We start from the raw sequence: 26036 nt of genomic DNA on the forward strand, positions 1-26036 counted from the left end.
ACAAGTGATTTCTACAGAAGAGTTTCCTTGGCAGAGGCAGTCAGTGTTAAACCCCATATGCCGAAAGGAAATTGCTCTCTCAGTCTTAGTGATACAGGACTTACCTCTTCATCGCTGTATTTAAAAACACAACAATCTGACTTTACGTGTCTCACCACTGTGCCTACCCAAAGCTTACTGCTGGATTTATGGCCTTATTCTTGACTGCTCTGGCTAACAAACTACTCAAAGGTCTCCTCACAGAATAGCTATACCTTAGAGCAAGCCAGGTCTCCTGACACAAGCTCTATACCTTATGGCAAGCTGGTGGCATGCAGCAGCAGAGAGGCCAAGGAAACGGGCAGTTCTTGTCCCTGAAAAACAAACATACAGTGTATTTGCACAGCAGATTAAAAAATTGGCATGAAGTGTAAGTGACAACTGAGGCAGGAAGAATTCTTGTTGAATGTAAAGCATTGTCCTGTGTTTTCCACGTGCAGAAATAGTAGCAGAGCAGTCAATTTACACAAAGCTTCCAGCCATACAGCCACGCGCTGGGGTTTTGCACCCAGGATACGTGCCTGGCACCCTGTGCCCGTGCAGTGCTTCGGACCCCTGTACCCGTGCAGAGCTTTGGACCCCCGAAGCGTCTCAGCGTGAGGGACCAGGAAAACCCCAGACAGCAAAAGTGCTGTGTTACAGGAGTCACCACCTTCACCGTGAATGTATTTATTTACTTGGATGGGTACAAATGCTCCCGCCGTGCGTGCTGGGCTGCCGTTCAGTAAGGATTAGACACGAGCCTCACAGTTAATCGATAGCAGAGACGGTCCCTTTGCGTCCTTCCTCAGCCCCACTCGTGCCGGCTTAGCAGTGAGTAATAACCCATCTCGTGGGATGGCAGACGACGTGCGGTGGCCCTGCTGCCACGCCGCCCCCCGGGACCCGCTCTGCTTTCTCTCCCCCATCAGTCCTACCGCCGGTACCCCGCGCCGCGCCGGGGTCCCCCCACCCGCTCCCCGCGGGGGCAGCCCCTCCGGGCGGGCGCTGCCGCCGCCGCCGCTCGCCTCGCCTGCTGAGCGAGAAGCCCCTCACCTCCCCTCCGGTCCCGGGGGAGGGGGCTGCCATCACGTGTGCTTCCTCCCCCTTCTCTCCCTCCTCCTCCTCCTCCTCCCCCTCCGCGGCGGCGGCGGCGGCAGCAGCAGCAGCAGCCGCCTCGGCTCCGCTCCCTTTGTTGCAGGCGGAGCGGCGGCGCTGCCGGGCGCCGCGCACAAAGGAGCGCGGCCGGGGCGAGGCGGCCCCGCCGGCGGGCAGGCGCGGAGGCGGCCGCCGCACACCGCCGGGCTGCGGGGGCCGCGCTGTACCGCCGGGGCCAGCCCTGCCCGCGGCCGGGCACCGGGCGGAGGCGGCGGCAGCGGCGGGTCCGTGCGGCCGCCGCGGCGGGGATGCTGAAGGTGTGCTCCGGCACGGCGGAGAAAGGACGGTCCCGGCCGGGCGGCGCCGCGGGCTCCGGTTGATGCTGCGGGCCTGCCGCCGCCGCCGCCATCCCGCCGCCGCTGCCGCTCCTCGGCCGCCCCTCGCCATGCTGGGAGAGAGCCCGGCCGCCGCCCGGCCGCTCCTGCGAGCGGGACCCCCCCTGGCGCTGTGCTACACCTCGGCCCTCCTGGTGCTCGCCCTCTCCGCGCTGCCCGCCGGCCGCGCCTCCCACCCCCTGCCCGGCGCCGAGTGCCAGGGCGGCGGCAAGGGGAAAGGCATCAACTGCTCAGGTAATGCCGCCGGCTCCCGCCCCCCGCCCCGCGGGCAGCCCACGCGTGCACGTGGAGGGCCGAGCGCGGCCCCCTGCCCCCCCCCGCCCCCCCCTGTGCCCCCCCCCGCCCCCCCGCTCCCCCCTGCCCTGCCCGGCGCGGCGCGGCGCTGCGGGCGGCGGAAAACAAAGGAGCGGCGGCCGCCCCGGCCCCGGGTGCGGCGGGCCGGCGCCCCGGCCGGCAGGGAGAGCCCCTCCCCGGGGTGGGGGGGTGGGGGGGAGCCCCCTCTCCAGCGGGTCCCGCCGCAGGGAAGGAGTTTGCCGCCGGCTCTCGGCTTTTGTTCCGCTCCGCGACCCCCGCCGCGGTGCCGGCAGGTGCCCGCCGCCCGCCCCGGCCGCCCCCGCTCCCCTCCGTCCTGCCGGCAGCGCAGCCCCGCACCGGGCTCGCAGGGCTGCGCCCCCCGTCCCACCCTGCCCGTGTGCGCAGCCCAGCCCCGGGCCCGGGGCAGCCCCCACCCGCCCGGCCCCTTGCCGCGTAGGTTCGCTCCGGGTGAGACGCCGGCAGCGAAATACCCTGTGATGTGCGCGGAATAAGCTTTTTAGGGATTTTCCGTGCCTTGGGTGCGTGACAGGAGAATGCTTGGTGGTGCCTGCCCATCCTGTGCAGAAGTAGGTGCTGGTATAGCACAGTTTAAATGGAGGTGAATCGGTTCGGCGTGACAGCAGCACGTTTTCTTGCATCTTGAGGGATACGGTAGTGTTTTTAAAGTAGAACAAAGTAAATACATGCAGCATAAAGTTTACAGTTTGTTGGAAAGACTTGTTTTTCTTCTGAAACTGGTATCTAGAAATGGTAATGTTTATTTATTTTTCCTGCTGGTGTTTGACGCCGGGTTATTCCGCGGCGAGGGCCGCCCGAGTGCCTTCTCCAAGGTGATGAACGTTCCTCGCCCGGTGCGCGGAGCCCCCGCTCCCATTGTCTTCTGCGGGAGCTGGGAGGAAGCTGGGAGGCTGTTCCCACCTTGGAAGGAACTCTCGGTACCTTCCCGGAGAGGGTCCCCAAACTGTCTGACGGCTTTCAAGGAATGAGTGAATGGAATAGCAATCTTCCTCCCAATTATATTTTGTAATATGGATAATGCTGCTAAAGCCGGCCATCAAACTCACAGACCAGCAAGCTGTGGCAAAATGATTTTGCAATATAATAATTCTGACTGCTCTTCAGTCTTGATATGCTCATCTACTCTCTATTTTACCCTGTTTAGACATACACCCGTTAAGAGTCCGTGTTACCACAATGCTACTGTTTTACTGCTTGCCTGAGTTTTCCATTCTATTTGTATGAATATCATGGTTATTCTTAAAGAGAGGTTAATAGGTTAATGTGTCACTGGTGTTAGCGGCTTACCCGTCAGAGACATGTGGGTCATTAAACCACAGCATGTGCATAAATCATGGAGATTAAATATGGAAGGTTGATGAAATATAGAAGGAAGTTTCTAAGATAATGTGGAACACACAGATACCATTATTTAGAAACCATCACAGAAAGAGGGCTTTCCGACCTGGAATTAGAAAACCGTATGCTATATTGAAGACATTCAGAATAATTTGGTTTTACTAAAAATAGGCAGAGCAAATATATGTGCTATATATGAGCATGTGGCAGGAGCTATTTTTAGTGTAACTGCAAAAATACAGAAGGAAAATTTCATTTTAAAAATGCAGTAGTCAGATTCTGCTGTACGTTAACTGTTTCATGCAAAGCTGCAGTGTTTCAGTTCTCAACATTAATTTTGAAAGAAGTAATATCAACACATATTATCTGGGACAGATTTTCACCTCACTTTCCTCTGCATAGCTTCATTAACTTTTACTGGATAAGCGGCTCTCTGCAAAAGATGACTTTCCCATCTTTACACGTGGGGCCAGCTGTCGGCATTAGCACCTTTCTCAATGGACTACTATCATGTAGATTGCTATTTATATTGAAAGGTAAACTTAAGAACACTATTACTACTTTTTCTTCAAATGTTTGGACTCTAAATACCTTCCACACTCGGAGAAGCAAAACTCTTCTCTCTGTTGTTTTGTCATTTTGATATTTGCATCGGGTTGACCTGCTGCCCTGGAACAGTTTCTTAAACTTTTTGGGATGGTTCCTGAGCTTATAACATTTTATCACTGCTAGATTATGTAGCTGCCTTTATTTTTTGTTAAATTTTTAGGAAATGCTGAACTCCTCTCCTTTATTCCTCCAGAATATGCTGCTTAAGAAAGTTTGCTGTAGCAAAAGAGCATTGGAAAGTGGAGGAAGGACACAGTCAGACAACATGAAAATTAAGATATCTTTTTCAGTTTACTTCTGCCCCTTTGCCAGATGCATTGCAGTTTGCTCTATTGTTAAATTATTATATAATTACATCATCCCTGGCCAAGTGAAGAACATACAACTAAGTGATTAGAGCAGAAAACAGGGCATTAAGACATATCTGGAGTTAACTGACAACGTGGACTTGTGTTTGTTCATCTTTAAATCCATACTTTGCTAAGCTAGGAAAATGAAGTAGCTCCATTTTACCCAGAATGGAGTAAAAAAAAAGCTGGCATTTTAGAGATGTTATATTATTCCCAGTGCTACCTGTAGTCATCTTCTGCAACAGTTCTGATACTCACTGCCTGTGGGTAGGGTGGTGTGATGCTTGCTTCTCTGCTCAGGCTATAAGACAGTTGTGTCCTTAATAAAAGCTGTGAACTACAGGGGGTTATTAAGCATCCCAGGTGTAAAGGTAAGTACAAAATGTAGTTAGTGCACAAGCTCCTGACCCACCGGTACTCCCCAGAGACATATAGGCTGCGCGTGAGCATCTTCAGTTTCAGTCCAGTTGAGTCTCTGGTGTGAGGTACGCTCCGGTCACGTGTGGCAGCCACAGGGGTTGCAATTTGATCATAACTGACAAAACACTGAAGATTTTGGTGAAAGATAACACACACTTAACCAGTGATACTGCTCAGTGCATTGGTTTGGATTTGTACACCCAGGATGTTCAGTAACAGGAGTATGTTTCTTTTGGTAAGTTCAGCTTGCTATTCTTTCATGTGGTAAAATATACTTATTTGGCACAATTCCACACACCTCCAATGCATCTCATAGGCCATATGCTGCTCCTGGTTTCTTAAATTCTCTTTGAGTGAACATAAAGAAGAAAAAATGGTTTTAAGATAGCTTATTGAAGATTGAGTGAGGTCAAGGAAAAATTAAGGACACCTCTTTCATGGAATTCCTCTTCTGAGGGGTATGAATGCTTTTCTTTTGCACAGTCATAACATGTCTGAAATAGTTTGTAGATAAAAGTAGATAGAAATTACCGATTAGGGAGAAGAAAGGGGATAGAGGGACAAAGGAAAGTATCTATCCTGTGATAGGGTTATGTGATGGCTGAATCTATGATGTGCTGTTTATTAAGCATGGAAGTACAAGCTGTCAAAAAGCTTGTAAATTTTTAGAGAGAACAGCAGAGAAAGCTACAGTGGAGCCATCCTTCACCATATATACATTATCTTAACTTCCGATATGCTTTGGAGAAATGGTTTCTGCCCTGAAATAACTCATGGAGTAAATAAGACAAAGAATGTGGAAAGAGTAGAAAAAAAAAAAAAGAGAGATGAAAGAAGAGAATGTGGTAAGCCAACAGGAGTGCAACAAGCACAAGGAAAATTCATGTGTATGCTATTTTAAAATGTGGTAGGGTGAGAAGGGTGAGGAGGACACCATCAGTAGGACAAAAGTGTCTGGAGGCTGGGCAACAAGAGTGGGTCCTGAAGAGGGATGGGAGTGGAAGGTGTCAACAGGTACACAAGCAGAAGGGAGTAAGGAAGCAGTATGAGAAAAGATACACAGCCAAGAGTGGGAGCAACTCACAGGGGGTGGGCAAGGGTGGCAAGAACTGGCCACATCATATGCTTTTGTTTTCAAAGCATGCCTGTTTTCCATGTGCAAACAAAGTTTTAGAGGAAGAAGAGTTGGGAAGGGCACAGAAGGTGAGTGAGATGAGCAAAAGGAGATCCAGTTTAAATGCAGATAAGGCAAAAAGGTCCAGGAGCATGATCGTAAGTCTGCGTAGTATACAACAGAAGAGAAAAAAATATATTAATTATTGATTACTGCACACACTCAAAGAGGGAGCAATGCATTTGAATTACGGCTGCTGTCACTGTTGCTGGAGGTGCATGTGGCACCACAGAAAAATACTTCTTTTTGTCTCATCCTTGCTTCTGTCTACTTTCCACCATCAATGAGTGCCATCTCATTCAGAATTTGCAAGTCTTTTTCCTCAGCACCTCCTGCTGAAGCTGTTGTTCCTGCATATCCCTGATGTGCAATCGAGGATGTTCAACTAGGGACTCTTTATTTCCATTACTCTGTTAGATGCCTTTGAGTCTGCCCTCAAGATCCTGTAGCAGGGATCCCCCAAGCCTACTATCACTGAATACCAGTGCTAGCAGAAGAGACATAGCATGCACATTTCAAGAAAAAAATTATCTGCTCAAGCATTGTCTGTGTAGCACTTTGATGTGATGCATGTAATGTATTTGTACCTGCTGTAGTCAAAGACTAGACATTAAGAACATATCTTCTGTATTTTGTGTGTGTGGTGGGTTGACCTTTGCTGGATGCCAATGTCAGTTGTAGCATACTGCTTTGCTGCCTTCAGCTCCAGTTCATATCAGAGCTCTAACATGTCTGGTACAGCAGCGCTCAGTGGTGGCATTGCTTCATTCAGGCTGTTCTAGTCTACTGTTAACCTCCACCCTCTGCCAGACTTTTGCACCGGCCATACGGGACTGTTAAAAGGTGAGTGTGTCTTGTTGATCGCTCCTTGGCTCACAGGTGGGAGCCAGGGAGTCCCGGGTTGTGTGATATTGCTGCTGGTGCACTGTCCTGGTAGCAATTGGCATCTGCTGTTCTTCAGCTTGCAGCAGCCCCACAGCAAAGGGTTCTTCGTAGAGGCCAGGCAGGGTAGATAGCTGTTTGATCTTTGTATTCATGGTGGCTACACCAAAAGCTCCTTGGTACCCCTTCGGGTCCCTGAAGTACCCTTTCTGAAGTAGTCTATGCCAAGGATACAAGGGGCCTCTGAGCAGGTCACAATGGAGTGCTTTTCCCACTTGTCCCCTGCTAAGCTTGCCTCAGCCTCCAATAAAGACAATTCTTGGCATCACTCCAGAGATCCAGATGTGTTCTGTGCCCCTGTACTCTGATGGCACCAGCATACACCAGTGTCTACCAAAGCCTTATACTTCTGTGGGTCTAATGTGCCAGGCCATCAAATCCACACACCCGGTCATCCCATTCCTCCTCCCGGCCAAAGGCAGGGACCCTCTATTCCTGTTCCTGGTCAGAGTATTCACTGTCTGACTCTTGCAGTGCCAGACCAGGAGTCCCCTCATCAGGATCAAGGGCGATGGTTTCAGTTCTATGTCTGGGATAGTGTTGACTACTTTCTTGTGTCTCTACAACCACTATGGTGACAGCCTTCTTGGGTGACCCCTTCCTAACAGCTGTCTTCCCTCTCAGTTTGTGTACAGGGGCTTCCAAATTAGACGTGGTTTCACCATCCCACTTCCTCATGCCCTCCCCCTGGTCATGCAGGAAGAACCAGAGTGCACCACGTGGCTCCCTTCCCCTCTGACTGGGGCAGGAGAAGACTAATTTCTTGGGGTGCCCCTGACAGCCAAGGTACTGGCCTGTAGGGATGAGAAAGTACAGAGATTTTCTTCAAAGTCTGGGAGCCAAGAAGACACTGTCTCCATGGTTGGTGTATCCATATCCAGGCAATACACTGCTGCCAAGCTGTTAGAATATGACACTGGGGTACTTCAAACAACCTTCCTTCACATGGCCCATGTATACAGGAGATCCTCTGGGTCTTTGGAGGCCTCATGTAGATGACTTGCAGTAGCACTATTTCTCTCAGGTACTGGATGCTTTCATCTGCAGTAGTCCACTTTCCTGGGGACTTCACAAGATCTTCCCTTGAATGGATATCTTGCCCTCACACTTGAGAGGAGCTGCCCCTTGGACTGCAGCTTGCTGCCTCTTTTCCAATTTCTCTCTCAAATATCCAGTTTCTAGGAAGGGATCCCAGCTGTTGGGCTTCCTTACCTTCCAGTTGCTGCCTGTCAGCCCTGTTATCCCTGCATCAGAGCAGCCAGGCAGCAATCTGCTCACTTGGCTGGCAGCTGTAATCTTTCTGCATATCTCAAAGTTCTCATGGGTCAGGGACTGGGTATTTTCCATTTGCTGTCTAGATTCTCTCACTCCTTCCTCCAATTTCTTTGTTGAAGGACCAGCTTCTTGATCAAAATTTTCCTCTTCTTCCTCCTCCCTTACTAATCATTATGGCCCAGTTGTTCTTCTTGTCCACTGTTTCTTTTTTGCTACTGGGGCAATTACTCTAGATGTTGTTTGTGCCCCTATCTCAACCATGGTGTCCTTAGTTGCAGTTTGGGTCCCTGCCTCAATCACAGTCCTCTGAGAGTACTGCACTGTAGCCCAGGCCCCAGGACAGTGCTAGAGGCTGTTGGTTTTCATTGGGGTAGGCAAGGCACCCGTCTACTAGGTGGCATGTCAGTGTGCCAGGGTTGCTTTGCCTGTTCAGGTGTAAAGTCCCAGCTTATGGCGGGCAATAACTGTCCTAGGAATCTGCCCAAATCCTTCCACACACCCTGCCAACTAGAGACCACCCATTTTAGGGCACATTTCAGTATTGCCTCACCCAAAAGTTGTCTCCTTTTATACCAGGATAAGACCAAATTCCACAAAACCCATACTATGCCAACAGTATTAGCTAACAGTATTAAACAGCCCATATAAGGGTGAGCAAGGACCTCAGGAGCCTGCATAATAAACCCATCCACATCAGTCCTGGGCAGGGAGGGGGAGGTGTATTCCCTCATCTTCTCCACAAGATAGCTCCCCCAGCACAACCATCAATGCCAGGACAAAGCACATAGCCATTTTTTCTATTAACATGTTCCCAAGCTTAGCAAAATACAGAAAAGCAGTTCAGACAACAAACTCTGTGACCCACACAGGAGCTTGCCACTTGAATAACTAATATAGCTGTAGCACACTTAACTGCCATAAAAACGGCACCAAAAAGGACTGTGGTGGGTTGACACTGGCTGGACACCAGGTGCCCACAAAGCTGCTCTGTCACTCCCCTCCTCGGCAGAACAAGGGGGAAGAATGAAAAAAAACCTCCTGAGTCAAGATAAAGGCAGTTTAATGAAGCAACAGCTAAAGTTGTGGGAGTAGAAGTGAAGGAAAACGAAAGATGTTATTCTCTACTTCCTACCAGGAGGGGATGTTCAGCCGCTTCCTGGGAAGCAGGGCTTCAATATGCATAGTGGTTGCTCCAGAAGGCAAATGTAAATAACAGATGCCCCTCTTCCTCCTCCTTTCTCTTAGCTCTCATACCTGAGCAGACATCAGATGGTATGGAATATCCCTTTGGCTAATTTGGGTCAGCTGTCCTGGCTGTGTCCCCTCCCAGGATCTTGCCCACCTCCAGCCTACTGGGGGCAGGGCAGGGGGGGAAGGTTGAAGCGACAGCCTTGGTGCTGTGCGAGCGCTGCTCAGCAGTAGCCAAAACCCTGCTGTGTTGTCACCACCTTTCCAGCTACCAGTACAGGCACAGCTCTACGAGGGCTGCTGTGGGGCTCAGCCAGACCCAATTCAGTGTGTGAGCCACCAGCAGTACACTCTTCTTCAGTGCCTGACAGTTTGTGGGGGTGGTGGGAGACGGCAAAATCTGAGATCACAGTGGCCAAACCAAAGCAGGGGAGTACTTGGAATACTTTGTCTTGGCAGGACACCATCTCTGCTTGAATGTTGCCCTTGCTTTTGCTAACTCTGCTTCCTTCCAAAAGGGTTTGATAGTTGCAGAATGAGACACTGAGAATTTTTAAAATGCTAAAAACCTAAACAAATATGGCTATGGTAGGGTTAGAAACACAACATTTGATGCACAAGTTCTCTGTGCCTCAGGAAACAGTTTCATAGGGAGATGATTATTCAATCACCTTTGCAAGGATTTCTTTCTCAGAAGCATCTAAGACACGTCAGCACTGAGAAGGCATGCTTCCAAAGGTGCTGTCTGTATTTACTGGCAAATTATAGCTGTAGGGTTCAAACCACGATGAACCGTCACTACTTTAAGGCATGTAAGAGCTGAAACCTTTGCCTTTTTCCTGAGAATAAGAAGGGGTCTAAAGCTACTCGCATCTGGTAGTTCTACACTTGAGGTGAAGACTGGAGTTTATGAGTGAGTTGGCCAAAATGAGCTTTATGTACGCTCTTTCTCACTCTAGGCTTGTGTGTTGTCTGAAGCTTGGGTCCAGACTCTCCCTGCTGTGACAGGGAAGAGCTGAACACCAGCACGTAGGTCCCTTGACCCTGCCTGTGTCCAACCCACGTGGCAGGTGTGAGCACTGGTTTGGGAGGATATAAATCTCAGGCACTGCCGGTGTCTGGAGTTTGACCTTGTTTCTGCCTGGGCTCAGTGGGGACTCTGAACCAGAATGAGCTGTGGCCTCAAGACTGGCTTTCATCGTGCTTATCAGCTGGAGCAGATATACCCTTTGTGGGTTTTGTGAAGATTAAGTGGGTGAGGGTTGGTGGTTTTTTTCTGGTTTGCCATTCTAAGTTATACAAGGCCAAAATTTGTGCTGCAGAAAATGAAGCCACATTGATGAGAATGCAGAGGCAGGGGATGGAAGAAAGGTACAGGTTCAGGTAAATGATCCTAACTGTTTTAAGAAGTACACATCTTTTTATGTTTGCATAGATAAACTTGATCTGAGATGGTAGATGGGGCTAGGATAATTGGTTATTTTATCTAAGATACTATGACTTATCTTCCCGTAAAAGAATTATAACAGTCAAGGCAAATAAACCGTGATATGTGTTTGTGCCAATCAAACTTCTGAAGTAAATGATCTAAACAGAGTCAGGTTACATATCACTTTGAGAAACTATTGTAAGGCATGAATATAAATCAACTATAAGTAAAAAGTTAAAACAGTGATTAAAAAGAAAAATTAAAACTCAGACAGTAATATGCACATACTTGTTTCCCTTTAGTGTAATTAACTAGACATGAAATGTCCTTGCAGGGCAGATTCTTATGCTGATTAAAGAGCCGAAAGGTAATTAAAGGAGAATTGAAAGTGTCAGAATAGCAGAAAATCATCTCATAACAGGTGTCACTCCATCATTGTCACTAGTGAGAACTGGTAGTGTGATGGAGCAATTGAGGCTTGACTGAGAGGACTGGATTGAAACCAATTTCTTTATCATTTTTTGAAAAGGGGAAAAGAGGAGATATGTTTGTTGTGGAAAATATTGCCAAGGAAACATTCTTTCTGCACCAAGACCTCTCTGATAATTCCAGTTAAAGGGGAAACAAGAAGTTCTCACTCTTTTCTTGCTATTGATATAAGGATAAGTACTCGGTACTTATAACCTGCTGGTTTTCTTCTAGAGTTGACAGTAGACTGGATAAAGGGGAGAGTTAATATTTACTTGGACTTGGGGAAAAAAAAGCAGCTGTGGTCAAGGTTTTTGAGTAGAAAAGTACAAAGGCAGAGAATCCCACAGAAAATGGCAGGAGGCTCAATTTACTCTTTTTTCTATAAAGAGATTATCATGTTTCACCATTGATCTGTCAACTGAAACTGCCTGTGACTTTTCCAGCCTGTGGTCAGACTTTGGCGAGTGTCCACAAAGCAGGTAGTGGCAGTAGTTCCCAAAATAACTGTAGCTGTTAGCATTTGGGAAAGAAAAAACGCTGAGCACCAATGTTGAAAAAGGATCTATTCTTCTGACTCGAGACTAGTGCTTATCCTCCTTGATAAGTCCCTACAGATTCTGTAGAACGACAGCGGAGGTAAAGGACATGTCATTTTTGAGATGAAAGCCTGTCTTTTTCTAAGCAGTCTGTAATATTCAATGGATCTGAAGACCAAGGAAGTTCTTTATAAATTATTCTTAAAAGAATAGTTCTATCTGAAGAATAGATTTAGCTAATAAAATTGCAATTAAATAATGTGCTGTAAACTAAACAGCCCTCTCTAATTGCTGTAGTTTATTCTTAGATCATCTTGAAATTCTAAGAATTCAGAGATACAAATACAGGAAGAAGAAGAGAAAAAGCGTGAGAGAGTGAATTGTGTTTTGTGGAGTTCCTAAGTGTATGGTGAAGGGCTTGTTTGACTAAATCAATCCATGGCAGATTTTATTTTATGAAACAATTTCTTAGCAAAATGGGTCTTCTTTGTGTGATATTTTTCTTTGAGAAAAAGAATAAGAAGATGCAGAAAAATCTGGTTAGGAGTAAGTTCAGCTATGAAAATTGTGATCTGATGAAATGGAAGTTTCCTGGAGAACCTTGAATCTGTCCTTTTGTCTTGCTGAACACCAGCAATGTATTTTCAGTTCTAATTTAGTTTGCAGGTGGCTTCAAGGGGATCTGAAGGCAGAATTATTAAGTATATATCTAGTGGTGCCATTAGTTGTTTAAATATTTCAGATTTATGGGTCATATGTTCTTCTATTTATTTATTTGTTTGCTTTTAAAAAGCCAAAGAGTCAGGTAATTTTTTTGTTTTAAAGAATCTTACCAGGGAACTTTTGTCTCCTTTGGAGTGGGGAGCAAGATGCCAGTGAAGGTCTTTGCTAGAAGAGTACCTAGAAGTCTTCTGTCATTGCTGACCTGGTTATGTCCCCAGACCTGGGTGGATGGGAGCTGAGAGGCAGACCAGGCTCTGTGTGCATTTGCATATCTATTGCTGGTGTGAATTTCCTTGTTTAAGTGAGCAATTTAATGTTACGCTGATATAAATTTTTTTTTAAGTTGCGCTAAAACTGCCTCATTGGTCATAGTGCAGTTTGTGAGGAGGTGGTGTTTGACTAGCAAATTGGGATTTATTCTAGGATAATTTAAATTCTCATTATAGTAGACAGTTTCTAAGGACTGAAAAGACAGGACTTTTCTGATAGTAGATTATGTGTTACAGCAACAGTGTTTAAAGGATCTGGTTCAAAATAAAATTAAATCCTTGTAATACCTCTATTTTGACTTAGTATTATAAAAATAAATTTAGGTGCAATTACAGTCTTGAAACACCTGCATTATATAACCATGTTCAAGCTGGCAGGATCCTCATCCATGCTTCAGAAATAGCGTTAATTAAGACCTGCAGGAAAACGTGAAAATGAAAGAAGAGAAAATCAGGAACAAGACAGAACTGTCAGTAGTTTTTCTGAAGGGACCTGGCTTCTCTCAGTAGATGCCAGCTCCTCCCCTAACCCCTTTCCACCAGGCTGAAACCTCCCTGTGTCTCTGTATATCTTAAATAGGTGCAAACCTCTGTGCTTTCATAAGATGCATAGAATAACCTTTAGGGTGCAGGTGAACAAGAAGACGAGTATGATGTTCTTGACAAACAGGGTGTTGAGGACTTGAAATGGTTCTTTTCAGGTCTGGAGGCCAAAACCTCCTGAAGTCTGGCTCTGCCTGGCCACAAAGCTGCTGTAGCCAGCCTCATTCCAGCTGCTTGGCTTGCTGGCAGGCGACAACCCGGTTCCTCAGGGAAAGGCCCTGGGGCATCTCCTCTGGCTCACACCAATCTCACAGGATCAATGTGGAAGCAGATGGGGTGCATGGGGGTGGCAACTTGAGCCAGAGAGCTGGATCTGTGCAAACTGATTAATCTAGCCTTGATCACCGTAGTGTGTTCAGATGAACACAAAATGCTCAGCTTTAGGTGCTCCAGTTGCTTCACCACAGATCCAGCCCTTATTATTTCCCAGAATGGCACATTTCCACCCAACTTCAGGAGTGACACATTGCAGCTTTCACCTACTGCTGACCAAAAAGTTCTGCTTTAAGAAGCGCTTAACCAGTCTCAGTTACCAACTCGTGAGCAGTGCCTTGTGTTGATGGAAGAAGAAACACACAGCCCCCAGTGAAATCATGCTGTCACATCTACTTGTGTATGACTATAGAAAACCTATAAGCACGCGTATTTTGGCAGCGGGTGAGAAGGTGCTCCATTGCTTAAACCTGAAGCATACGGAGGCGTTCGTTGTACCTTACAAGAGTTTTACTTGCTCCCCTATTCAGAGACTGTTTCACATGCAGTTTCACATGTGACTACAAAGAATGAGTGATTAGATAAGCATCATTTGCAGAACTGCTACAATTCCTCCAGAATTTTAAATCGAACAAGAATCTTAACAAAAGCAGCATGAAAGCTTGAGATATGGGCAAGGTAAAGGTGTCTGTGCTATGCAGAAAATGCCCAGAGTAGTTCAGGCATTCAAAATGAGTGAGTGCTTTTGAAAATGTAAATTTTAATCCTTAAGGGTGTCCATGAAACACAAGAGCAAGATATAAAGTCTTTAGCTGGCTGATGGGGACAGCTCAAACAGTACTTTCAACAGGTATTTCCATAGAAAGTTAGATAACATTTGTGGCTGGATAGTAGTTTGCTGCTTTAAAACTCAGAATAGCATTGATCTAATTAAGTGTTTACATTTTGCTAATTAGTATTGACTCTGATTGTGTGCTGCCTTTATCTAATCCCTCTGGGAGAAGCAGAGGTCAGTGTGTTGTGCCAAATGGGTTCTCCGGGGAAGAAGGGAGCAGCAGAAAATCCGTAGGCTAAAGAAAGGCCCCTGCCTCCAGCCGAGCGATACCACCATCTGCAGCAGTGGGCAGATGAACGGTTACTTTTCTAAAGAACCGTGTCCCTCCAGCAGCTTTTCCTTCTTCCCCCACCTCTTACAGAAGTTTACCTAGACAATTCTGTGAGGCAGAGTTCCTTTTCCCTGTCTTGATTTGAAGTACAATTTTATGGAACTATCATTTCAAGGTTATAAAAGTGGAAATAAAATAGGCAGGCTCCTGTTGAAGTGTTAGAAAATTTTTCTTGTGTAAAACATGGGTTGGAAAAACAATTTGTTTAATTGTATTTCTTCTCTGTTTAACTGCAAAGAATGTCCTTTTCTTTGCATGCGTGGATGTTTACACCTACAAAGGATGTCTTTGTGAAAACAGTTATATGTGTTTGAAATGTGCAAAATTGATTCTGCGCTGTAAGAAATACTCCTTTTCATGTCAGAAACTAGGGGCTATGGTAGGGAAGAAACAAAAATTTTGGCTAGAAAACATCAAGAACAGTTGCCTGATTATTTTTTTTTTTAAGTGAGAAGAGGTTTATCATTAATTCGATGCTCTTTGTTAAAACCTCTCTCTGTAATATAGAAGGTTTATCCAGGTGAGAGGACACAACCTCCACATTTGCAAGTGATATTTGTGCTACTGGCTGAGCAAACAAAGAGGATCACTGGAATCAGACTCCGAATTTGAGTGTTTTGGGTGATTTATCTACCAGATGGTAAATGCAGTCCAATGTAAAAAATTAGTCTGGGAGCAGAGAATCAATCATCCAGCACACTGATCAGCAAAGGGATTTGGGTGTTATAGCAGAAAAATTAATGAGCTGGCAATCCACTACAGAGCAGCATTAAAACAAAAGGATACTATACTGTAATAAAGAGTCCTCACCCAGAAGACAAAAGAGATGAACATGCTGCTTTATTAGACAGTTGACAAACCTAATCTAAAGCAGTGTATTAGATACCAATACCCTGACACTATTCAAACATAATGATTGAAAAGTTCAGTATCAAAATCTGGAAATCAGAGTTAATTTAGGAAAGTGAGTTTTTTCACTGCTTTCACATTTGTTTCCCAAATACATAGGCTCTTCTATCATGGGAATTACTTATTAGTATTCTATATTATAGTAATAGATATTTCTATGCTATTAAATCACAGTACAGTGCATTCAGAAGTACCTAATGAAAGATTATTATACCAATACTAGCTTTATGCCATAGTTATATTTTTCTATAAAAATCTTGAAAATGTGTCCCTATCCCCTTTCAGTTACTCAGGCTACAAGAGACCAGAACAACTTTACCACCAAAAGCTCTTAATGATTTTTTCATGGGAAGCCATTGAGTCTCCATCTAGAAATGACTAAGAAAAGGTGGATCCTGTGCTCAGATTCCACTTTTAAAGTTTGTTTTTGTTTTTGTTTTTTTATTCTAAGGATTGGGTGTAGGGTAGGCTTTTTGGGTAAACAGCACTATGTACAGGCTGCTTCTGCAGGGAGGAAAGGTGGCAGCCGGGTCTGGCCATGCTGGTGTGGGGCCACTTGACACAGATGGAAAATCTACCTGTGGGTCCCCTCTCAAGCCTGAGACATTGAAAGTTACTTCTCTGACTGCAGGTAGCTGAAAGAAGTAGGTTGGAAAATACCTCTTTTCTACTGTGGAAAGATACCTGAAACTGCTCTTGTGCGTCCTCTGTGAGTAACCACTTTCATTTCTGAAAACGGTCAAGGAGATAGGAAGCCTTATATGCCATACTGTCCTCCGATTTTGGTCTTTCTTTCTTTGTTTTGGTTTTTCCCTTGGGAGTGGGGTTTGGTAGGTCAGTGAACAGCTAGCAAAGCACATAACAAAACCCTCCAGTGTCCCCAAAACCCTTCAGTGTCCCTCTGCATTATGGAAGTGTAGTCCCCAAATTGTCTTTCACTTAGTACTTCCTGCTCAGTTGTGGGTTTTTTTTTTGTTTTTGTTTGTTTCTGGTTCTGGGATTTTGTTTTGCTTTGTTTAGTTTTAAATGGTTCCTGGAGAAAGATTTCTACAAACACAGGGGAAAGGAGCTGACAGCCTGACCAACTAAACAGTAGAGTGAAGCCCACTACCTAAGGAGTTTTTCCACAAGCACTAACCACTGCTTAAAATCAAGAAGAGCTCCTAGATCGTGGTCCCTGTGAAAAACAGATTTCTGTATGTACAGAGTGAGCAGTAAGAACCTGCAAATATTAGCCTTACAGAGCTCTGCAGATTAGGGGTATAGAAACAATGATTTTCCACAGACTTGCAGGAGCTGTAGTCAAGGCCGTACCAAAGTGACAGACTGGGTTGCCTACATTTATCCGAGCCACAAAGACATGTTTGCCTTTAAATTATGCAGAGAACATAAAAGTAGTTTCTGATGCTGTGCTGGATTACGCTTACACAGCTCCAGTGCTAATCAAGTTCAGCCTGAGTGTAAATAGGAACTGTACCTGTCAGTCAGTGTTTGTGTCTCTCAGGGCTAAAATTGTCTTTTTGTTTAATTTCAGTTGTATGGGTGTGAGACAAAGGGCAGAGTTTAGTCATGTGCATATTTACATTTACGTTTGTTTGTTTTTTTTTTTCTTCTGCTATACTTATATGAAGATTTTTGCTGGCTATATTTTTTCCTGACATTTTGGATGTGTACAACACCATTAAAGATGGCTGACCAAGGCTGTGGCCCTGCGTTCAAACAGAAAATGCCGATTAAACTCAGACTGGCGGTAACGCAAGATCTATCAGTGCCACAGCAGCAAGATGAGTCGGAGCAGGGATGATAACATGCCTGTGACCCTGGTCTCGTGCCCCTCCTCACCCTGGGCTGGCTGGCTGTGCCTGGGGAGGACGGGGCTCTGCTCCTTGCTCCTTGGCCAGCTGTCAGAAGTCGAGAAGGCCTGGCGAAGTCGAGATGTCCTTTGCAGTGTCTAGGCGAGGGCAAAATGAGAGCCACCGAGACAATGCTCCTTGATTCTCCGCTGTAACCTGTACGCTAGGTAATAGCAGCTAATTTATGGCAATTAGGAAGTCTCCCTCCAGAGCTGTAAGCTGACACCAGGCGTATTTTGGCAGTGTCCACTAGCTGTGTTCCTCAGCCCCCGAACCGAACCGCAGGGAAGACAATTCATGAGCTGGCTAATCCATCCTTACATTTGCCGAGGGAATCCCCAGCAGGGAACCATGAATAATTTCTGCCTGCTTCGTACTGCATGACTGGCATGACAGGAACCGGGGGAGATGGGTGAATATATTGAAGGAGAGAGAGGTGGCGTCCTGTCCATCCTTCAAATAAGGCTTTGTTCTTAGTTCAAAATGCTGGGCATCGCAGGTCTAGTGGCTTTGCCCAGCTTGCCGGTGTGGTGGGCTATGGAGATGCCGTCAGCTCTGAGTGAGCTGGAGCTCATTGGTTCTCTGCAAACCTGGTGGCCCCACCAGCCCTGCAACAGCCATCACTATAAGATGCAACGAGACAGCCTTGCTGTATGGATGCCATGCTGTAGCCCAACTGTAAACTCCTGGCCCCTGCAAATCCTTTCAGAGCTGGCAAAGGGGGTTAGCAGGAGCTTTGGGAATTGTATTTCTCCTTGTGTTTCAGTAAGGATAGATGAGCAGGCAGAGAGGAATTATTAGCTATAGATTTATCTGACAAGAATGTGTACAGGAGAAAAACGTATTTCAGTAAGCTGAGCAACTTCTTGGCAGTGATTTGTTTTTTAGAGGCGTAATATAGTTGTTAAAGTTTGAAAGGAATGGAGCTGGTGGCTCAGATCCTTCCCTGGTTTCTGTAACTTACTGGAATTACCAGAATTCATTAAGAAACCTGAACGATCAACCGGGGGCTTGTTTGTTTGTTTCCTCCCCATGTCTTTTATGTGGCTGGATTATTTTGTTACTTTTCCAGGGGTTTTCTGACTGTTTAATTACAGTTTTCAAAGCTAGTCTTAAATAGCATAGTATATGGGTGTTTGGAGGAGAGAGTTTATGCAAACCTAATTATGCTCCAGCACCATTCATACTGCTTATGTTTCAGGGATATCACCCAAGAGTTAATTTATTTCCTTTCTCTGTATACAAAATAGGAATTTAATGCTATTTTTACAAAGGTATGTGTATCATAAGAATGTACCAGAATGATTTTTTAATATATAGATCTGCTGAAGGATTTTAATGAGACTGAACTGCAAGAGGAAACTAAGGTTTTTGTAATAATTTGAAAACTACCAGATTTAACTGTTATGTTTGAGTCTCTTACATGGAAAATACTCTCTGGAATTAGCTTCTATATAATATACTGAAAATAAAAAGGTACTTCATTTTTCTTTTTAAATTAGTAGCTACTTAAAATATTTTTAAAAACTCTTTGATTTTGATGTAGACTGGCAGGGTCTGAGGGGAACTGGAGGTATGATTCTACCTAATTAAAGTTTGAAGTGCATCCTGGTTGTTTCCTTCTTGAAATAGTTTTAGCTTCCGTAGCTTTAGAACATTCAGTGCTGGTACTAAAATCTTTCAGACCACAAATACTGCAACAGCCTTTACATTTTTTTTTATAGGATAACTCACCTTTTTAAGTAAGTTGATGTTTCGTTTCCTGTTATCTAGTTAAGTTCTGCAACTTAGATAGAAATAGGTACTTCTTTCTGTGCTTTTAAATAGAAAGGTGATGTTCCCACAAAAAAGCTTGTCATACATGCAGACTGTCACGCTCACAGTGTGTCATCCACATAGCTGGAAAAGATCTCCCATGGCATTGAGCCTCCTTGGTCACTATTTCTGCACTCAAGCCCACTCGTCAGAGTCGCCCATTTCTTTCTGATTGACGCCACTGTATACTCTTTGCTTAACCGTGTCTTATTAATGGAATTTAAAACCTTGTTTAAAAAGCTTAATATGCAGCTTGTATTAAAAAGAATAGAATAATGAGAATAGACATTAGGGACATTATTGTAAATATTCTTACAATAATCTTGCCCTCATAACTTCCGTCTTCAGAAATTTCCCATCTCAGGAAGATAACCACTAACTTTTTTGGATGTATTTTGAAAGACTTCTAAAACTTACACATGGACCAGACTAGCCTGAAAACTTTATGTTCTTTTTGTATTAATTAGACTTTAAGTTTGGGTGAAAACTTGGATATTAGGAAAATAATGCATTAAGGTATTTAGATTTTTTGAAATAGAACTTGATATACTCAATGAACAGCTTCCACTGCTGTGAATTATTGTATCCTGCTTGAATTGCTTTGAGAAAAAAACATCCAGACAATGAGAAATATCCAATTAGTGAATATGTCTGGAAAATCTGATTTGAGAACTTGTCTAGTATTGCACAAGGACATAAAAATTACGTTTGCTTGAATAACATTAATTCAGGAATCTTCCTGTTTCTGAGTACTTGATTTGCTCTTTTATTATGGCTTTGCATAACATTGCTTTTGGAAAACAACCCAAAGCCCTCTCCACTAACAGCTAGGGAAAATACAGACATTTCTTAGGATGGACTGATTTTTAAGTGGCTGTCAAGAAGGTTTAAACCGTTATACCCTGGCAGAGACCTTTCACTTGAATTAGTGGCATAATGGGTACCACTGAAAGTAGCCCTTCTCTGTCAACCAGCCACCAGAAAAATGGACACAGAATTTTTCTATATCCTTACTAGTAAGCAAAGACCTAGCAACTCTGGGTGCTCTGTCTAGGCCTGGGATCCCATGTTTTCCAGTGGCTATTCTTTCACAATCCTTGCCTCTTCCACTTTGTGGTACCTCTCCTCTGGCTTTACTTGTAGTCTTCTTTCCAGCTCTGCTGTGCCTACCAGCTCTCTTTCCTTCATAGTCAGTTCTCAGCTTTGTGCTTGGACTGTTTCTGCTCTTGGGCAAGGAGATCACTGAGGCCATACAAAAGTGGCATGTATGTGTGACAAGTACACAAGTTTGCCAGAAATGATTTTTGGTACTGAAGCCACTGCTCACCTGGGATACCATGAAGAAGGAACACATGGGAGGGGAAGCCTGTGGCCAGTTTTGCTGGTGGCATGTTATGGATAAACCTCTTCTAGCTGCTTAAAATTTCAAATGGATTGGATGTATTTTCACATAGCAGAATAAAATGGTCTGAGCTTTGGAAATCGTATCTCCTTCACTGCACCTTGTGTCTCAGCTCCTGTATGCCAACGTGGACAAGCTCAAATTCCTTAATGATACAAGTAATTTCGTTATTTAAAAAAACCAAAAGACAAAACACCGTATGTACCCAACTGCATTCTTAAAAACTACACAACTGGAAATATTCTATGGAAACAATGAGCTTGTGTGCTATAAACAAAACATGACCTTATGATGTTATACAACATTAACTACAAATACAGTTCCCAGCTCAGTGTATTATTGCAACTTCAGAATTAGCAAGTTTAATTAAAATCAAAGAAATCTGTGTTTGCTTGGGAAGCTGTTCAGGAATTAGAAAATGTCAACACTTTGGACCATCAGACTCACTTTCTCAAATAAGTCAAGTTTAAGTCAAATAAGTCAAGGTGCCCGTTTTCATGGGGATGTTTCTGAGATTCCCTCACAACTTAGTCTGCAGAAACTTTGTACAGCTTCTTCCAGGCTCAGTAAACCTGTTTATTTCTTGTTATTGAAAGGAAAATAATACAAATGTAACAAATATTTATGCTATTTATCTCATAGAAACATCAGCTGAATAATACTGGTAAATAACACTGGAAAACACTTTTATGAGCCAAGCTGCTGAGAACTGACCTTGCTTGGGGTTTCACCCTCTGGCTCCTGGCTGTGTATGGCACCACAGACTTTGTCCTACCTCAGCCTTTGGTGCATCTCGCTGGCATCTGGGTCACCTCACTAAAAAGTGGCAGAACACTAATGTAGCAAAGTTAGTATTTTCTTTTCTTGCTGTTACTACTGGCTTACCAACTGTTGTGACAGGTACCAGAGGTCACAGGGCCACGAGGCAGAGAGCAGGGAGAGATAACGAGGAGATGTGAAGCCTCATTCCCTTAGGCGCCAGCAAGCTGCCTGCAAAACCATACCCTTGTCGCACCTGGAGAAGGTCCTGTAGTGGGATCTCCTGCCAACACTTCGCTGCCCAGCCGATGGAGTGGTGTAAACTCCAGAGGTTAACCAAACAGGAAGATAAACTCTTTCAGAAAGAATATGTACCTCTTTACTTGGCTGGTGGGGCCATATATGTATTTTACATATGGAATGAGTTTTGAGTGAGTTCTTGCTATTTCTCCATGAACACGCATCACATATTTGTGATATGACTTGAACGTCTCCCTGGCTTGGACAGGCTCACTACAGCCATAAATACATTTTACACCATAGATTTTCATCACAACACTGACATTATGAATATCAGTATTTCTTGTCCTGCATAATGGGCAGAAATCTTGTGGATCTGATCTTTCTGAAAATGGGGAGTAGTATGTGGGGGTGTGCAATCAGATTGCCAGGGAAATTTTCTGCAGTTTTCCAGTGTAACAGAAGTCTGTCAGAAATAAAAGCTTTGTTCTCTTTTTCAGAGTCTTAAATAGCCAGTATAGAAGCACTGTGTATGATTCATTTTCTTGTTTAATTTGTCTTGTTCTTCATGTTACACTTCACTAAATATATTTACTTTTATTTCTGCCATTCCACATGAAAAAAATTGTCTGCAAGAAAGGAACTTTAACTGCAAGAAAGGTTTTATAGACAGAAAGTGAAGTGGCAAAACATGAGACAGGAATCTAATGCAAGATGTTAAGCACTGTCTTTCCCAAAATCGAGGAGCAATTAAACTTTTTATTCCTCCAAAGAACTTGAAACCTGTAAAGTAATATGGTAGCATAATGGGAAATGGATCTTAATGAGCTTATGCAGCAAACTGCGAGTTAAAAGCAGTTGCACGTTTGGCTAACAAAATACTGGGAATACATTATCATTAAATGTTGGTGATAATGCAGTCACAACAATAGCAATATACATAAGCCTCATAGAGCTATTAAATTTACTGTATCTTCTGTGGGGAGCAAAAACAAGCAAAGAAAATAAGACACAGCTGTAGGGAAAAAACCCTCATAGGATTAAACCAAGAAAACATGGTAGCTAACAAAAAAAAGAGCAATCAAGTTCACCTTGAACAGCAAACTCAAAACAACCCCAAACAAAACAAAGCAAAACACAAGCCTTCTATCTCAGAGGAATCTTCTTTTTCAAAGTTAGTGTCTCTGGAAACATGCACAGTGGGAGATTTTAATCACCTAATCAAAGAAGCAATAGAAACATTAATAATTTCTAATGTGCTGAAACATGGCATCTCTCGGGGTCTGCTTCATCACCTGAACTTATAAGATCTGCATCTGCCAACTTAGCTCATGAGCACAAAACCCAAGGAAAAACAGACTGTTTCTGAGACAGCTGTGTGAACTCTCTCCACTTTAGCAAGACAGTTGATTTGAAACACTTTGTAAAAGAGGGAGGCTTTTTTCCCCCTTGTGTTTATGGAAGCAGCCTTCCCAGGCACGGGACAGTAGGGAAGCTGAGGACACGGTGGCTGTACCATCCTTCTATTCGTGCTCCTCCCTGCAACCTGGTGTCACCTGCATGTTTGCCCATCGTGTCTTCTTTCTCAGCACAGGCCATGGATGAAGATACTCAAGGGTACATGTCCCTGGTGTACTCAGCTTGTTATCAATGCCATGTCAAGCCATCAGCCACTACCCTTTGAGCCTGGCAGTTCAGCCAATTTGCAGCCGATCTGACTGTCCTACCTGTTTCCTTAGCTTAAAAGGGAGACTGCTATGGGAAATAGTGTCAGAAGTCTAAATATATTTTATCTCTACTGCTCTTCCTTCAGACTCTTCCTTCATGGAAAAGAGTGAATGGAGTCATGCATGATTGGCCCTTGAAAAAATCTGTGCTGGCTGCTCCTGCTAGGCTTCTTCTCCTGTCTGACTTTGGAGATGGATTATGAGAGGACGTTCTCCAGGGACTTCCCAGAGGCTGGGGTGAGGCTGACCTGCTGATTGTTCCCTAGGTCTCCTTACTTGCTTGTCCTTCCATAAAGATGGAAACCATGTTAGCCTTTTCCTTGTCATCAGGGACTTTCCCCTATGACCTTGATTTTTTACAGGTGATTGACAACAGCTTCACAATCACATCAGTCAGCTCTGTCAGATCCTTGGGTGAAACCTGGCCTGACGGATCTGAACATATCTGGTTTCTCTAAGAGCTGCTGACCTATTGCTACTTTGCTGTTGGCTGGCCCTCTGTTTTCTGAACGGGACTGATACTTGCTGGGACTTGGGAGCAGGTTTTGTCTATGAAGACTTGTAAGAAAGGACCCTGAGTGCGTCAGCCCCCTTGATGCCTGTTGCTCATCTCTTCCCCATCCATCAACAGACTCATGTTTTTCCTGACCTTCCTCTTGCAAATAGCATTCTGGTAGAATTGTTTCTTTTAACCTTAATGTCCCTTGCTAGCTCCAACTGGGCTTTTGCATTCCTGTTTTTGTGCCAGAGTGTCCAGGCAATGCTTTTATTCTCCTCCTGTCTTGCCTATCTTCATTTACGCTTGTGTGCTCCGTTTCTGTATTTTCACTTCGTTAAGACTCTCCTCAGCCAAGCAGGCTCTCTGCCTGAAAGGTGAAGTCAAGACAGGGAGTAGTAAGAGCCATATAAAGGTGTACTTGTGAAAAATACAGCGGATAAACGACTTTTCTAAAGGAGATGGATTTAGGCTGATGAGGGCAAGGACTTTAAATTAAGATGTAGTGGTGCCCTTGTTTGTCAAGGAAGAGGACGTTGACTGTAAGGAGATCAGGGTGGGTGAAATGCCAGACTGTTCATCCTGCTTTTCAGTGAGTATTTCATTTTGTGCTGAACTTCACATTACTGCAGCCGCATTGCTACCAAGGCAGCCGTACACAATTCACTGTGTGGAGTCACAAGTGGACAGGGCAGCAGGAAGGTAATGAAAGCAGTGAGCTTTCTGAGGAAATTGAGAAGTTGTGTCTGTCTGTGTAGGAAGAGACTGCTGAAGGTTACTCTGCAAGGGGAGCTAGAGAGGGTAATTGGCTGGATGTCAGAAAAGGTGTGGTAGGATGGCAGGTGAGGAAAGTTATTCCTCAGAGAAGAGGAATGCGAAGACTGCAAGATCAGAAAGAAGAGTTCATTATTAAGTCTGGGTCAAGTGGCTGAGGCAGGCTAAAACAATTGAGAAGGGAAAGGTCTTCAGTCAGAAGTGAATGAAGATTAAAATTGCTGGAGTTCAAGGTGAAAGTTAAAGAAAGGGGAAGAGGCAAACACAAGAACAGAAAGGACAGTACAAAGGGAATTTGGAGACATCAACTGGGAAAGGAAGAGTAAAAGTCTTGCTGGCCTCAAAAAGGGAGAAAGCACAGGGTGAGAACAGGAGCCATTGGGGAGCAAAACTGGATCGCCGTGAGAGAAGGGGCTGTGGGCAGGGGTGGTGTGGAGGGCGCGTGGCAGGGGAGGCCGTGGGCAGCAGCCAGGGTGTCGGAAAGCAAATGGAGAAAGGGTGCTGAAAGAGGGAGAAGAGGGTAAGGGATGGTATTGCATCTAGCCAAAGGACTGGCTAAGTGTGAGAAAGAGTAAAATAATAAAAAAAAGAAACGTGTTGAAGAGTCCTGAAAAGAAAGCTTTGTACAACAGTACAGGAGAAGGGAAATCAGTTCATCAAAAAATCTAATTTCTTTCTTCTTTTTTTCTGTCTTAAAACAAAATCCCAGAAAAAACAAACCTTCCCCCTGCTAGTATACCTTTATTTAAATTCTTTTATCAGTTATTGTGGTTTCCAGTTAGAAATATATATGTATTCTGTGTTTAACAGACTGTGAGGAAAAATGACGGATTAAACCCCTAATCCTGAAAATATGCATGTGCTTAATTCTGATGTCATATACTTATGTTCTTAACTGTTTTGTCAGATCAGAGCTGGAGTGCTCAACTGCTTTCAATATTGAAAATGAAGATGCTTTCAAAAGGATTTAATACCATTTCAGACTTAACAGATTTGGCTATTAGATCAAGAATTCTTTAAAAAAAAAAAAACCCACCCCGAAAGACACACATAACTTTAAATTGTTATGATATCTTTAGACAACAGTAAATTATATATATTTTGCGTTGATGAGATTTTCAAAGCTGAACTTATTTACATAATGTTTATTGGTACCTTTTAAAATCTCCTAATTAATTTCAGAAAAATGTATTTTCAAATCTAGAATTTCATTAAGACACATATGATGCTGGACCTAATCTGCAGTGACTGGATCAAATCTTTACATTAAAACTGGCTAGGTATTTTTCTGATTTGTAATCAGAAATATGGAACATAAGCAAGCTGGATTTCGTCTTTATCATTCATACCTAATTAATTCAAAACATTTGATTAATAATTTTTAACTGAGATTTTTCATTGGAACATTTAATTTTGCTGTGTAGTTAAAAAGAGTTATATTGTCAGAGTTTTCTGAGCATACTCTGATTTTATTCCTGGAGTTCCATATTAAAATGAATTAGGTTGATATG

The 26036-nt window shown here is 44.2% G+C and overlaps 1 protein-coding gene across 2 annotated transcripts in view; it reads left to right on the forward strand.

Moving 5' to 3' along the window:
• The first annotated feature begins 1171 nt into the window (after positions 1-1171).
• The window catches only part of TMEFF1 (transmembrane protein with EGF like and two follistatin like domains 1), a 130004-nt gene continuing 105139 nt past the window's right edge, over positions 1172-26036 (forward strand). For both annotated transcript variants that reach the window (XM_040588617.1, XM_040588618.1), the window contains exon 1: positions 1172-1745. In XM_040588617.1, the coding sequence (XP_040444551.1) occupies positions 1496-1745 (250 nt within the window). In that variant the 5' untranslated portion in view covers positions 1172-1495. The remainder of the gene's footprint in view (positions 1746-26036) is intronic.

This window comes from Falco naumanni, chromosome 3 (genome assembly GCF_017639655.2).
Source record: "Falco naumanni isolate bFalNau1 chromosome 3, bFalNau1.pat, whole genome shotgun sequence".
Taxonomy (NCBI): domain Eukaryota; kingdom Metazoa; phylum Chordata; class Aves; order Falconiformes; family Falconidae; genus Falco; species Falco naumanni.